The 15721-nt window shown below is 46.9% G+C and overlaps 1 protein-coding gene across 2 annotated transcripts in view; it reads right to left on the bottom strand.

Annotated features, from left to right (window-relative positions):
• tefu (Serine/threonine-protein kinase tefu) overlaps positions 1-15721 on the bottom strand; it is a 912746-nt gene that overhangs the window by 738848 nt on the left and 158177 nt on the right. The window contains exons 34-35 of one of the 2 annotated variants that reach the window (XM_068385553.1): positions 8629-8804; positions 7923-8083 (exon numbers count right to left, since the gene is read on the bottom strand). The exons of the other annotated variant lie outside the window; for it this stretch is intronic. Of the exons in view, the coding sequence (XP_068241654.1) occupies positions 7923-8083; positions 8629-8804 (337 nt within the window). The remainder of the gene's footprint in view (positions 1-7922; positions 8084-8628; positions 8805-15721) is intronic. 2 annotated transcript variants of the gene reach the window in all.

Here is a 15721-nt window from a genome sequence, read left to right as displayed (position 1 = left end):
TGTCTCCATTCAAGCTGTATTTCGATTTATTATAACTGCTGACCTATAACTATGTGATTATTTTCAACTTTGTCTTCACATTTTTTCCATAAATTACTTGAGGATTACTATAGGAATTACGTTCTTTGTTCTTTATTTTACAAAATAAATCACAAATTTTAAGTAATTTGTATTTTTCCTAACAGTACTTACCTCAAACTACTTTCTTAGGAGTATCTGGGATTCTCCTCCCAACCGACCAGAATTTTGTGTGGTTTCCCCTATCTCCGTTTTTTATAGTGGTCCCTCTGTGGCGAAAGGATACTCGCCCTGAGGCGACCCGGATCAGCGTGCGAGAGCATGGAGCTAGGTCTCGGTCACCAGTAAGCTTTTGATAATTATGGTATCGAACTCCTGTAAGACACTCGGGGAAGGATGGGCGGGCCATAACCCGAAAGTAGTTCGAGGTAAGTACTGTTAGGAAAAATACAAATTACTTAAAATATGTGATTTGTTCCAACACGGAGTACTTACCTCGAACTACTTTCTTAGGAGTACACCTTAGGAGGCTGGAGTGGTCTTACAGACCGAGAGTCTAGTTGGATGTTAAGCGATTGAACCTAGATAGGAGATATGAGACTTGGGGAGAACTACGCAAAAAAACTATCTAGTCTAAGTAACTCACCTCTGTAAAAATCTCCGGACGTGGGCGTCTCCAACACACGATTCTCACATGGGAGGAGGAAAGGTAAAAGGGAATGGAGGGGAAGCAGGAATAAGGGGGAAAAGTAAGGAAGGAACTTGTGTCGCTTGGAATTACTTCCCAAGGGCTTCCCCGGGGCTTCAACCTTAAACCTGTTGGAGCACGGAAATGACTGGACCGATGGAGATGGAGTCCAGAGACTTCCTTGTACAGTCCTTCAGATAGTAGGCCGTAAACGTGGACTGCCTGGACCATGTACCTGCCTTCAGGATCTGGCCCACCGCCATGTTCTTATCGAAGGCTAGTGACGTGCTCAGACCCCTAATGTCATAGGCTCTCTTTATGACTTGACGCAACCAGGAGGAGATGGTGTTCCTAGACACTGCCTTCTTTTTCCGGGCCCGAGGAGACAAACAGACTCTTAATCCCATGGCGAAGTCTGGCTGTCCTTTCCAGGTATTTCCAAACTGCCCCGACTGGGCATAGCAATAAATCCCCTGGATTGTCTGACCGTGGAATCGCTGGGACCGAAAATCCCTCAAACCTAGGGTCAAAGGACGCGGGATTCTGCGTTTTGGCTACAAAAACAGGCAAGAACTTGAAACTCAAATCTTTCCACACTTTCGAGTGCGAAACCTCGTATGACAGCCCGTGGAGCTCGCCAACTCGTTTAGCCGAGGCCAGAGCGAGGAGGAAGACTGTCTTGAGGGTGAGGTCTTTGTCAAGAATGTTCCTGAGAGGTTCGAAGGGTGGTCTAGAAAGAGACTTAAGGACTCTGGCCACGTCCCACTGCGGCACTCTAGAGGACCGGGGAGAACACGATTGTTAGAAGCTCTTAATGAGCATCGAGATCTGCCGGGAAGCTCCTAGATCGAGTCCCTTGAGGAGAAACACCTTACCCAATGCGGCCCGCACACCCTTAATGGTCGGGATAGAAACTCCTAGGTCGTCCCTCAGATGAACCAGGAAGTCCGCTAAATTATGAATGGAGGCATCCAGAGGCCTGAGGTTCTGGGAGGCACACCATTTCGTGAAAGTGGCCCATTTAGCTTGATAAACTGAGACTGAGGATCGTCTCAGATACCCCAACATCCTCGCGGCAGTCTTAGACGAGTATCCCTCCTTCCTCAGGAGACGCTCGATAACCTCCACGCGGAGGGACCGAGGATTTTTGTGAAACTTCTCGAAGTGGGGCTGACGGAGGTGGTCTTCTCTGTCCGGAAGCGGCCAGGGTGGAAAGACCGCCAGTTCCTTTAGGTCCACGAACCACTCTCTCTCTGGCCACCAGGGCGCTACCAAAGTCATCCGCAGGTTCTTTGCACGCCTGACTCTGTTGAGGACCTGTCTGAGGGTTCCGAAGGGAGGGAAGGCATACACGTCGAAGCAGTCCCAAGTGTGTTGGAAGGCGTCCTCAAACACCGCTGCTGGGTCTGGCACTGGAGAACAGAACAAGGGGAGCTGGGCGTTGAGCTTTGTGGCGAAGAGGTCCATTACCGGTGATCCCCATCTCAGGATGATTGTCTGGGCCACGTCTGGGTGTAGGGACCACTCCGACCCTACTACTTGGCCCATCCTGCTGAGGCTGTTGGCTAGGATGTTCCTCTTCTCTGGAATGAACCTGGCCGTGAGCTCGATGTGTTCCTTCTTGGCCCATTCCAGAATCTTTGCCGTGAGGTCGCACAGCTCCCTCGACTTTAGCCCTCCTTGCTTTTTCATGTAGGCCACCACAGTGGCGTTGTCGCACATTAACGCCACCGTGTTCCCCTGGAGAAGGTGGATGAATTCTACGCACGCTCTCTGAACCGCCATCAGTTCTAGGACGTTTATATGAAAATTCTTTTCCTCGGGGGACCACCTTCCCTTTGCTGATTCGTCGAGAAGATGGGCTCCCCACCCCTCCTTCAATGCATTTGTGAAGAGCAACACCTCCGGCGGAGCGGTCGTGAACAGCATTCCTTTAAGGGTGTTCGCCCTGTCGGACCACCATTTCATGGCTTCCTTCGTCTCCGGGGACACTGTGTCTAACCTGTGCGGGGACTCCCCGGGGACCAGAGTTCTTTCAGGTTCCACTGAACCGCCCTGAACTTGAGTCTCCCCCGAGGGACTAACTTCTCTAACGACACCTGGTGGCCCACCAACCTCTGCCAGTCCTTGGCTCTCCTTGGGAGGCCCGATAGGAAGGGGAGAATTATTCGGTCCAGATTTTATAACCTCTCTGAGGAGGGGAAGGCCCTCTCCAACTTGGAGTCTAGGACCATCCCCAGGTAAGTCATCCTGGTTGAGGGAATCAACTGTGACTTTTCCAAGTTGACGGTGATCTCCAAGTCCTTGCAGAACCGTAGAAGCTTCACACCTTGCACCTTCAGTACTTTCTCTGAGGCTGAAAGCAACAACCAGTCGTCTAGGTACCGAATCAGGCGGATCCCCTGCTCGTGAGCCCAGACTGACACTGTTGTTAAGACCCTTGTGAAGACCTGAGGAGCTGTCGACAGTCCGAAGCATAGGGTTCTGAACTGCAAAGACTGGGAACCCCACTTCACCCTTAGGAACTTCCTGCTGGAGAAATGGACAGGGATCTGAAAATACGCGTCCTTGAGATCCAGCGACATCACGAAGTCTCCTTCCTTCAAGGCTGCCATCACCGACTTCGGGGTATCCACCTTGAAGTCGGTCTTGCATATGAACTTGTTGAGGGCCGAGAGGTCTATGACCGGCCTCCAACCCCCTGTCGCCTTCTCCACCAGGAAGAGCCTGCTGTAGAACCCCGGGGAGGGGTCCTTGACTAGTTCTAATGCCCCTTTGGTGAGCATGGCAGCAGACACTTCTTCCTGTAATGCCGCCTTCTTCAAGGGGTCTTTGAAGCCAACCACTCCACCCGTTGGTCGGGGATTAGAAGGGGCGGGTCCACCAGAAAGGGAACTCTGTACCCGTCCCTCAGGACTGCCACGGACCATGGATCTGTTCCGTTGTCCCGCCATGCTTGCCAAGAACGTTTGAGGCATCCCCCTACCTGAGGCTTCGGCAGAATTAGGGGGCGTCTCTCCCTACCTCCTCCTGGAGGCGCGGCTCGACCGTCCTCTCATGGAGTTGGAGTAGTTAGGCCTAAAGGAGGCCTGCGAGGCTTGACGCCAGGAAGACGAAGGGGAGTCCTGTCTGGGTTGTGCTGCCGAGGAGTGGAGACCATCCGGAGCAATCCTTCTGTGTGTTGGTCGCCTTGATGTAGGGATCCTGGACTCTCCTGTCTCCTTGATTTTTCTTACCCTCTCCATAACTTCCTCCACTGCCTTCAGGGGGAAGACGGAGTTGCCTCACACCAGGGAGTTCCTCAGGCACTTCGCCTCTCTCTCGGGCAGCCTACGAACCAATTTATAGAGAACGGTGTCTCTTTTCCGTAAAACCCAGTTGGCCGTCTGCATGAGGGACTGAAAGGCAAGGAATTTCATTGCCTTCCCCACTGAGCGGATCAGTTCTTGGAGTAAGGTTTGATTTTCCGGCACTGTTAGATCATGGGACGACTGAAAGCCTACAAGGGTACACGCCCAACCGTCCAGCCATGACGTGACGCTCACTATGTCCTGGGCCGTGTCCTCCATCATTGCAGCCTCTGCTGGGGAAAAGCACACTGGGGCGGAGGAGGCCCTGTCTTCCGCACTCCCTTGGTTAAGAGTGGCTATCGCTGCTTTGACTGGGCGGGACATAAAACCGCTTCTGGGTCCTTAACCCTGGAAGCAGCTTGAAGGACCCTTGGGCCCTGAGAGAGTCTGCCTGACCCGCGACGTATCTGTCCACTTGGTCCATCCCCAATTTAACATATGGGGCCAACGGAAGGGTTAGGGACGGCTTTTGTTGGACGGGGTTGTCTACTAACCTGCCCAGACCCGAGAGCCAGACCTGCTCTGTCGAGGGTTTCGGGTCGTCCAGCCTGTGGTGCCGTCTGATCAGAGCCAGCACCTTCCTGTAGGAGGAGACGTCATCTACCGAGCATTCTCCACCGTCCATGAGTCCTTCCACCACTTGATCCTCCGCGTCGGGTGCACCGTCGATCATGGATGGAGCCACGTGGAAGGCTAGGTCCTCTCTCTCTTGTTGAACCAATGGCACGGGAACTTCCAGCATGGGTGGCTCCGCTGAGACAGAGGGAGCCGTCATGGGTCTACCCCATCCCGAGAAGCTCCGTGGGGCCAGGGGCCTACGGTGATCTTCCGGTTGACCAGGGCGCTTGGATAGAGTTGCCGTGGAACCGGGTATAGGAGCCATGTTATCGGACCGAAGGGGCGGCTCTCTCTGCTGGGCGGATGGAGCCGGTGCCTTTGCGGGTTTAGGCTTGGCAAAGCCGACCTGTGTCGGAGGCTTCGGACGACGGGCGGACCGATCGGACGTCCAGTGTCGTGAGGGCGAAGTTGCGGTTCTAGGGGGCCACCCGGATGAGCCTGAAGCAGAGGCTGCCCTGATCAACTCACTGCAGGGAATCGTCACACGGACCCACTTATCCCTGGACCAACGCTCTTTCTTGCTTTTCTTCTTGGAGGTCCTCGAGCGTTTCCTGGACAGGGCTGAGCGGGAGCGAGACCTCCTCCTCTGGGACCTCTTCCACTTCTTTCTCGCCTCACTGGGATCGGAGTCTTTCGATGAGGACGAGTCTGACGAAGATGGTGAAGAGGAGGACGAAGAAAAGGTGGAAGAAGAGCTCGCCGAGTCCTTCGAGACCTCCGATGATGATGTAGGGTCCACGTGCTGCTTCACCGGCGTGAATAGCTGCATAAAGTCGGGCGGGAGCGTCGATGACGGCGCCGGGGGAGTCCATACAGTCTTCCTGGACGCAAACCAGCCGCTGAACTCTTCCTCTTGGTGCATCAGCGACCTGAAGGACGTTCTAGGCGCCGTCCAAACGATGGAGTCCGGGTCCGACAAACCTGTCGGCGGCCTCTCCTAGTCTACTTCTCCCCCGGGCGCTGAAGTTCCTGAAACACACTGCCATGATACGGGGGAAGGAGCCGGAGCCCTCTTCCCCAACACCGGGTCTTCGGTAGAGGCGGGTCCTGTAGGCAACAGTACTTTGTCTCCCGAGCACACTCCCGCCCCCCCAGCAGGCCCTCCAACACGCCTGCGTAGAAACAACATCCCCCACATCAGGAACATCGGACTCATGGGGAGCGGCAATGGGCTGCTTCCCCGCAACGAACTTACCTCGTCCCCTACTCTGGGTAGGGGAAGGCGAAGGGGAACCTCTCTCCGAAGGAGCTGTGGGCGAAACCAAGGGCGAGGCGGCGCCCACCTTCTTAGGAGATCTCTTAAATGCCTTCTTCTTCTTTGTCCCGTACAAGGCCCACTGGATTTCTGGCCAGGCCTCGCACTCCAGACACGTGGCGGGCGGGGAACACATGCTGCCCCTGCACGATAAACACAGGGTATGTGGGTCAACCTCCGATTTAGATAGAAACGCACCACACGATTTACCGGTCTTAGGCCCGGGGCAACGACGTTGATGATCCATACTAGAACACAAAAGCACCAAGCAACACAAGAACACAGGAGAAAGAAGTGGATGAAAGGATACAAAGGAATCGGTAAACACGCGGTAACCACGTGGGGACACAAAGGGTCACACGGGATGTGAGAGAGCGGTGAGATGTGAATCACGCCGCGACCAGAAGCTTACTGGTGACCGAAACCTAGATCCATACTCTCGCACACTGACCCTGGTTGCCTCAGGGCGAGTATCCTTCCGCCACAGAGGGACCCACTATAGAAAACGGAGATAGGGGAAACTACACAAAATTCTGGTCGGTTGGGAGGAGAATCCCAGATACTCCTAAGAAAGTAGTTCGAGGTAAGTACTCTGTGTTGGAACAAATATCTTTTTTAAATTTGCTTGTTGTATTTTCTTATAACGTGATCCAGATTGCTCAATAATTTCTTACATCAGTGAGCTACAACTTTGTAATTCAATGTTTTGAAAGAAATCTTCCTTGAACTACATATTGCTTATTTGGTCCCCTTTCGCAGAACAAAAACAAGGGGTGGTTCCCCGTAACTTTACATTTTTACAGATGGGGCCATTTATTGACCTTCGGATTAGATGGGATCTACCGATGCTTCATGAAACGAGGGCATGGAGATGGTCTTGAATCTTTGTTGTGTGTTGACGGGTTCTTGGTTTGGTAACGAATTCGGGCAAGAAGCTAAGAGACCTTCTTCCAACCTAATGGGATATACAAAAAAGACAAACTCTTATCATCAAAGTTACTGCTAACAAAAAGATGATCTTGGGAGTTATGACTCCTCTCTGGTGACCTTCTCAAAGGCTTGTACAGAGCATAACTCGAGACTTGAGGACACAGGTCACATCCCACTCATGGGGCCTGTCTTGGGGTGGACAGAATTGCTTGATGTTTTTAACAATAATAGAAAACTCCCACAAAGAGGAGAGCTTTATGCTCTAAAATTAGAAGACAGGACTCAAGACTGGGCAGTAGCCTTCCACAGTCGTGACTGAGTGGAGGTTCTTGACGAAGATTGACAAGTAAGTTTGCAATCTGCTCTAAAATACTAACAGATTGTGGCTATCTGGGAGCAACCAAGTTCATTTGAGATCTAGCAATGAATCAAACTGAACAGGGGAAAGGTGTAAATTGCCAGCCAGATGTACTCCTATTTTGTCAACTTGCACAGAAGTGGGGAAACTGTTCCTCCTTACCTTCTGATTTAAGCTACTACAACAGTCATGTTACACATCAATACTACTGTGTATTTCCAAACTTTTTGCAATGTTTATATCTCCAGACCACTGGTGACGTTTCCATTATCCTTTATCAATGAAATAGAGTAGAACGGGGGGAAATTCTGGGTCGACCACTGATCCCTAATACTACAGAATGGATCTCTTGTAGAGATGCCCTGACTCCCTGAAGGCACAAGCTTCTAGAACAAGGAAGGGTGGTCAAATTATATGATGAAAAGTTTCTGTAGCATTAGGTAGCAGAGGAGGATTCTACGCCTGAGGTAGTTAGTTACCGATATCCCTCATGTGAGGGATACTCATCGTAGATAAAAAGACCCAAAATTTTTGTCAACTGAGGATTTTATTCTCAACTAAAGGTACGTTTTCAGTTTACCATGATATAAACACATCATCAATATATAATCTGAAAATATCTCTACTGAAAATTAATGACTATCAAGTTCTTTATCATTTTTATTAAGCTCCATTACCACAAAACAAAAATCATAAAAAACTTACTTTTATTCTACAAACAGGGAGTACGTAAGTCAAAATCTCGCTTCCACATCCTGCTTCAATCAACAAACATGTTAGACTGGATATCCAATTTTCAAAATTACTTCCACCAATCCACTTTCCACAGTCTTCGACAATAAATTTATATGTAGCACAATCGATCCCTGCAAAATAAATAATGGTACCACTTTACATGAACAACATTCTAAAAGTTGAAATTTTTTCAATTTAACAGAAACCTGAATAAATACATATATATAATCCTTTGACATAATAATGCTTTACATATATTCCCTGTGTACTTTAAATCACATAAAATCACCTAATACCTGACAAGATCTAGCATGGTTTTAGTTATAGTCCATAGAATACTAGCAGCAGGTAGTTTCCGAGATTTTGCCCTGGTAAACAGAACTCTGAACACTTTACCTAAATTTTCTGTAAAAAATGTCAACTCAAAGGTTTAAATCCTACACCACCAATCTTGTATTTCTCTAATTTTAAGAATCTGAAAGGTCACACCTTGGTATAAAAGGCTCACACTTTATGAAAAGTAAACTAGCTTTGACAGTTCAAACTTGAACTTTATTTTCAAAATCTGAAAGGTTTAAAACCCCTGGGTATAAAAGGCTCACACTTTTTTTAGAATTAGCTTTAAAATTTCAAACTTAAACTTGGCATTTTAGATTGCTTTAAATCATAGGCCTACCTGATTCACTAGGAGAACCTGCTTTGGATCTATGACGTGACATGAATGGATATAAGGCTCTAAGGACACTTTCTTCAAGAGTTCGAGCAGCTTTATAACCATCTTGAGTGGCTAAGATCTTATATAAGGCACTGCTGGCAGCTTCGGCAACATCTACACTATCAGTAGTGAGATACCTAATAAAATAAAATATAACAACAATTAGAATAACGCCAACGTATCCCTGCGTGTCATAAGGGACGACTAAAAGGGATGGGACGAGGGGGCTGGGAAACCCCTCTGCTGTATTATAATCCTGTGAGACATCAAAGAAGTGGAGCTCGGGGGAGAGTGACTGCTCCCCGCACTCTAGTTTTGGGGTGCTTGAATGTGCGTGGATGTAGTACGATAGGGAATAAAAGATGTGAGATTGGAAGTATGTTTAGGAATAGAAGGATGGATATATTGGCCTTGTGTGAGACGAAAATAAAAGGGAAGGGTGAAGTGATGTTTGGTGAAATGTCTGGTAGAGTGTCAGGTATTGAAAAGGGAAGAGCGAGAGAGGGTGTGGCTTTATTGCTGAGTGAATGACTGACATGTAAAGTAGTGGAATGGAAGGAGATATCATCTAGATTAATGTGGGTAAGGGTTAGGTTGGGTAGGGAATGTTGGGCTTTTGTCAGTGCGTAAGGGCCAGGCTGTGAGAAAAGTGAAGAAGACCGGAATGAGTTCTGGAATGAATTAACTAAGTGTGTAGAAGGATTGGATAGAAGGAATTATGTAGTTGTTATGGGTGACTTAAATGCTAGAGTGGGCGCTGGAGAGGTCATTGGGAAGTATGGCGTACCAGATGAAAATGAGAGTGGTGAGAGACTGGTAGACATATGTTGAGCAAGAGATGGTGAAAAGTTCTAGCTTTTTCAAAAAGAAAGATAAAAAAAAGTATACATGGGTAAGAGTGGCAAATGGAAGAGTAGTAGAAACGGCATTAATGGATTATGTGTTGATAACTAAAAGAATGTTTGGAAGATTGAAAGACGTGCACGTGTTTAGGGGTATGGCTAACGGTATGTCTGATCAATTTTTGGTAGAAGGAAAATTAGTTGTAGCAAAAGAGTGGGGGAATAGAGTAGGTAGATGTAAAAGGGAGCTAGTGAGGGTTGAAGGGTTAATAAAACCGGGAATAAAAAGTAAATATCAAGAAAGGTTGAAAATGGCATATGACGAAGTGAAAGTTAGAGAAACTGGTAATTTAGAGGAGAAGTGGAAGTTGGTAAAAGAAAATTTTGTTGGGATTGCAAGTGACGTATATAGCAAGAAGATTATTGGAGGCAGCATGAGGAAGGGCAGTGAATGGTGGAATGAAGAAGTAAAGGTAAAAGTGGAAGAGAAATAGAGGGCTTTTGAAGAATGGCTGCAGAGTAATAGTGTAGAGAATTATGAAAGATATGGAGAAAAACGTGGAAGTAAAGCGCAAGGTAAGTGAGGCAAAGAGGGCAGCTGACCTGTGGTGGGGTCAGGGATTGGGTCATTCATATGAAGAGCATAAGAAGAATTTCTGGAGTAAGGAAGGCTGGTTCAAGAATTGAAGAGACAGTGAAAGATGGAAATGGAAGGTTGTTAAAAAGAGAGGAGGCAAGGAAAAGATGGGCGGAATATTTTGAAAGTTTACTGAATGTTGAGGATAATAGGGAGGCAGATATAATTGATGTTGCAGGTGTTGAGGTGCCGGTGATGGGGGATGAGAATGAGGGAGAGATTACAAGAGAGGAAGTGAGGAGAGCACTAGATGAAACGAGAGTAGGAAAAGCTTCTGGTATGGATGGTGTGAGAGCTGAGATATTGAAGGACTGTACTTGAATGGTTGGTGAGATTGTTTAATATGTGTTTTGTGTTGTCAATGGTACCAGTAGATTGGGTTTGTGCATGTATTGTACCACTATACTGTATACGGGTAAGGTAGATGTGCATGAGTGTTGTAATTCAAGGGGTATTAGTTTGTTGAGTGTAGTGGGAAAAGTGTATGATAGAGTACTGATTAATAAGATTAAGGATAAAATAGAGAATGCAATCTTAGAAGTACAGGGTGGTTTTAAAAGAGGTAAGGGTTGTATGAATCAGATTTTTACAGTTGGGCAGATATGTAAAAAATATTTAGCAAAAGGTAAGGAGGTGTATGTTGCATTTATGGATCTGGAGAAAGCGTATGATAGAGTTGATAGGGAAGCAATGTGGAATGTGATGAGATTATATGGAGTTGGTGGAAGGTTGTTACAAGCAGGGAAAAGTTTCTACAAAGGAAGTAAAGCATGTTTTAGGATAGAAAATGAAGTGAGCAATTGGTTTCCGGTGAGAATGGGGCTGAGACAAGGATGTATGATGTCGCCGTGGTTTTTTAACTTGTATGTTGGAGTGGTGAGAGAGGTGAATGCTCGAGTGCTTGGACGAGGATTGAAACTGGTAGACGAGAATGACCATGAATGGGAGGTAAATCAGTCGTTGTTTGTGGATGATACTGTACTGGTTGCAGACGCGGAAGAGAAGCTTGGCCGATTAGTGACAGAATTTGGAAGGGTGTGTGAGAGTAGGAAGTTGAGAGTTAATGTGGGTAAGAGTAAGGTTATGAGATGTACGAGAAGGTGGTGCGAGGTTGAAAGTCATGTTGAATGGAGTTACTTGAGGAGGTGGATCAGTTTAAGTACTTGGGGTCTGTTATTGCAGCAAATGGTGGAGTGGAAGCAGATGTACGTCAGAGAGTGAATGAAGGATGCAAAGTGATGAGGGCAGTTAAAGGAGTAGTAAAAAATAGAGGGTTGGGCATGAATGCAAAGAGAGTTCTGTATGAGAAAGTGATTGTACCAACTGTGATGTATGGATCAGAGTCGTGGGGAATGAAAGTGACGGAGAGACAGAAATTGAATGTGTTTGAGATGAAGTGTCTAAGGAGTATGGATGGTGTATCTCCAACAGATAGGGTTAGGAACAAAGTAGTGAGGGTGAGAACAGGTGTAAGAAATGAGTTCGCAGCTAGAGTGGATATGAGTGTGTTGAGGTGGTTTGGCCATGTTGAGAGAATGGAAAATGGCTGTCTGCTAAAGAAGGTGATGAATGCAAGAGATGATGGGAGAAGTACAAGAGGAAGGCCAAGGTTTGGATGGATGGATGGAGTGACGAAAACTCTGGGTGATAGGAGGATAGATGTGAAAGAGGCAAGAGAGCGTGCTAGAAATAGGAATGAATGGCGAGCGATTGTGACGCAGTTCTGGTAGGCCCTGCTGCTTTCTCCGATGCCTTGGATGACCGCGGAGGTAGCAGCAGTGGGGGATTCAGCGTTATGAAGCTTCATCTGTGGTGGATAACAGGGGAGGGTGGGCTGTGGCACCCTAGCAGTACCAGCCGAACTCGGTTGAGTCCCTTGTCAGGCTGGGAGGAACGAAGAGGAGAGGTCCCCTTTTTGGGTTTCATTTGTTTGATGTCGGGTACCCCCCAAATTGGGGAAAGTGCCTTGGTATATGAATGTATAAAGCAAAATTATTTTATAAAACAGACAAAATCTATTTTTGGGTGAGATAGCCATGTCGTCCTGATGGAAGGTTCCTATAAGTAGCTTCCTAGGGTATATTTGACTACAGTGATATTCCCAGAGAATTTACCTTTAAGTCTTCAGAATTCTAACTCCTGGCACGAATATCCTTAAAATTTCTCCTAAGGATATCGCATAAATCAGGGGACGTATATCTTGATACGACACATAGCAAACTTCACCCGTATAGCGTTTTCGCTTTGAGGGGGAAAGTGGCAAATTTCTTAAGGGGAGCCGCTATCAAGGTTACCCTTTATCCCTTACTTCTTTAAGTATCCAGATGGCGCTGCAAGTTGCCGCCATGTTTATTCCTTGTAGCATTGAGCAAGGTGCTACAGATATAGTAGTCTTGAGAGGGATCCTGCCAAGGCCTTTTCTATAGAAAAGGAGGGCGGGTCCATCAGGACGACATGGCTACCTTAACCAAAACTAGATTTTCGGTCCGTTTTTTATGCTCAGGCCATGTCGTCCCGATGGAAGGTTACCAGAAAATTATTTAGAAAGTACTGTATCTGTGGATTTTCCAAATGTGCCTTAAGCTCAGGACAATTTTTCCTTGGTCATCCAAACCATAGAGACATATGACGTTACCGTTATACAGTACGTCATTACTGCTAATCATAAACCATGTTAGTGCTTCCTGCCCCCTGCAGGGAAGAGTCATACTAAACTTAGGAAAGAGTCTCGAGGTTTGCATATACCATATGAACAAACATAGCATTAAGAGTATGCAGGCCTCACTGTATGCATAGCCAGGTAAAGTTTGTACTCATACAAGAACAAAGGTTTGCATATACCATATGAGCAAACAAAGCATCAAGAGCATACAGGACTCGCTGTATGCGTAGCCAGATAGAGTTTGTACTCGTATCTGAACAAAGGTTTGCATATACCATATGAGTAAACATAGCATCAAGAGCATACAGGACTCGCTGTATGCGTAGCCAGATAGAGTTTGTACTCGTATCTGAACAAAGGTTTGCATATACCATATGAGTAAACATAGCATCAAGAGCATACAGGACTCGCTGTATGCGTAGCCAGATAGAGTTTGTACTCGTATCTGAACAAAGGTTTGCATATACCATATGAGTAAACATAGCATCAAGAGCATACAGGACTCGCTGTATGCGTAGCCAGATAGAGTTTGTACTCGTATCTGAACAAAGGTTTGCATATACCATATGAGCAAACAAAGCATCAAGAGCATACATGTCTCGCTGTATGCAAGAACAAAGGTATCAACTATATAATTTGTTCATATATACAAATGCAGATTATTAAAGAAAAATAATACTCAAGCATATCTTTATTGAAATCAATTTTTGGGGCGAAATAAGACGCAAATACCCATCAAGTATTTATCGGTAATAAATAACCAACAAAATCAACACACATAACATAGTGTTAACATAATGTTAATAAATGCAATAAGAAATGTTTTTACAATCAAGACCAGAAAATGTTTATTTCTCCTGGAAGGGAAAAATTTTTAGGGCCACAAAAAGCTGAGTATTCATTCCATTTTCTAATATGTATTTTTGTGATTCTCTCTTCACACTGTGTAAAAACACACGGCACACGTGTTATCTCTATGTCTCTTCACCTTAATAACTAGAACAGTCCATAGTGTCACCTTGGTACCACTTATCTTCAAGTATTGCACTGTGAAGTGTCAAAACCTTCACCCAAACTTTGACAGTCCCAATCAATTCACTGTTCCTCGCAGCTCTAAACAACAGGTTTTAGGACACTACCTGCCACCATCACAAAGCGTTTCAACTCTTGCACTTGCTTCGCGTAGTGTTTAAAAAACACTCTAGATGACTTCCATCCAGTGTATGAGTGAAGACGCCCAAAGTCCATGTATTGGAAAAAAATTTAATGACGAAGCAATATTTCTCGGATCATGACCTGCAGGAAAGACACATACTTGTGTTTCCTGTCCAGCCAATTGCTGGGACCTCCCCCAAAATTAAAACCTAGAGTTTTCCTATTCAAGAAATCAAATGGAAGAATTTTAACCTGTAAGGATAAATAAGTGTAACTTAACACTAACTTTCCAAAGGTTTTAATAATTTGAGTAAATTGTAACTGATCATCTATCAGTATGTGGAAAGAAATCCTTTCTTTCCATATATAATTGGTCTCAACAATAGACTGTGCAAGGATACACAGGGTATGTTGGAAAATAACTACTGTATAATTTATACTATAGTTTTCTGTCTGCAGTATGATCTATACTGCAAATATACTGGCTACTGTATAATCACATACTGTAGTTTTAGCCGAAATGTTGTCGGCAAGGCCAGCACCTGGCGGCGTGGGGTAGTGGCCGGTAGTATCAACTCAGCCAGCCAGGTTAATCCTGCTGGCGTCTTGCCGGCTGCCAGCGCACTGGTCCAGCTGGAGTAGTGGCCGGCAGCATCAACCCGGCCAGCACTATCCGGCTAGGTCAGTCCTGCCGGTGTCTCGCAGGCGGCCTGCACACTGGTCCTAGCCGACACCTTGCCGGCTGGGGTAGTGGCCGGCAGCATCAAGCCGGCAGTTCTCGGTTAGTACCCGGTGGCACTAGCGGATAGAGAGAGAAAAAGCAAGAAGTGAAGGGTACCTTATTAAATGTGCATTAACAGTAAATAAGGGTGTAAGTTTTCAGTCTTGCTGCCTTTCTCCAGAATGAGGGTTCAAATGGAAGGGGAGAATGTATCATTCAGGCTTCCAACCAAACACAAAACATTGCCGGTCTCTGCCGGCCACTGGTATGTGGATGGCAGTCCAAGAGAGGACTGAAGAACACTCTACAGTATAGGGGTCTCCTGCTGGCAGCCGGCCTAGCCGGCATAGCTTTTCCCGGAGCCTTGCGTCCGTAAGGGAGGGCTGAGCGACTAAGCCACTGCATTTAGGAGCTCCGGCCGGCCCCACAACCTGCTGGCAAGTGGTGAGATTGTAGGACGACGGCCAAAGGGTTGCGATGGCTAGGCCATCACTAAAGGACAGAGGTGGGAGGGAAAAGGGTCCTGTATGAAGTGTGGAAGGAGTCGGCAGGATTTCCGGTCCTACCACACCCCTAAGAAACTCTGTTTCAGTATCGGCGCCATCCTAGGCGGCCGGAGAATATCTATTCTCCAGCCTAGGGTCTGCCAATACAGTTAAGGGGACGGCGGCAAACTTGCCACCTCCTCTCAACAAGGGAGAAACAGAGTTCCAGTGCCTGCACCATCCTAGAAGGCAGAAGAATATCTATTCTTCAGCCTAGGGTCTGAAAGCACAGGACTAGTCTACTAGACCGCAGGGAGAAGGTGGAAGCATCATACAACCACTTCAAGTGCGGACTAGGGAGGTCTAGCCTCCTATGCCGGCAGCCTAGTCCAGCAGGGGAATGACTATTCACCCAGCCGCCGGCTGCCGCCAAAAGACCATATACTCTGAGTTTCTGACTGAAACCCAAAGCCCGCTATCTGCCGGCCAAGGGAAGAGACAGAAAACCCTAGCCAAGTCATGCCTGAGTGCCTACTCAAGGCAAGACCCACT

Source organism: Palaemon carinicauda, chromosome 13, assembly GCF_036898095.1.
Source record: "Palaemon carinicauda isolate YSFRI2023 chromosome 13, ASM3689809v2, whole genome shotgun sequence".
Classification (NCBI taxonomy): domain Eukaryota; kingdom Metazoa; phylum Arthropoda; class Malacostraca; order Decapoda; family Palaemonidae; genus Palaemon; species Palaemon carinicauda.
The sequence above is the reverse complement of the archived record's forward strand: the minus strand, read 5'-3'. Positions and strand labels throughout refer to the sequence as shown.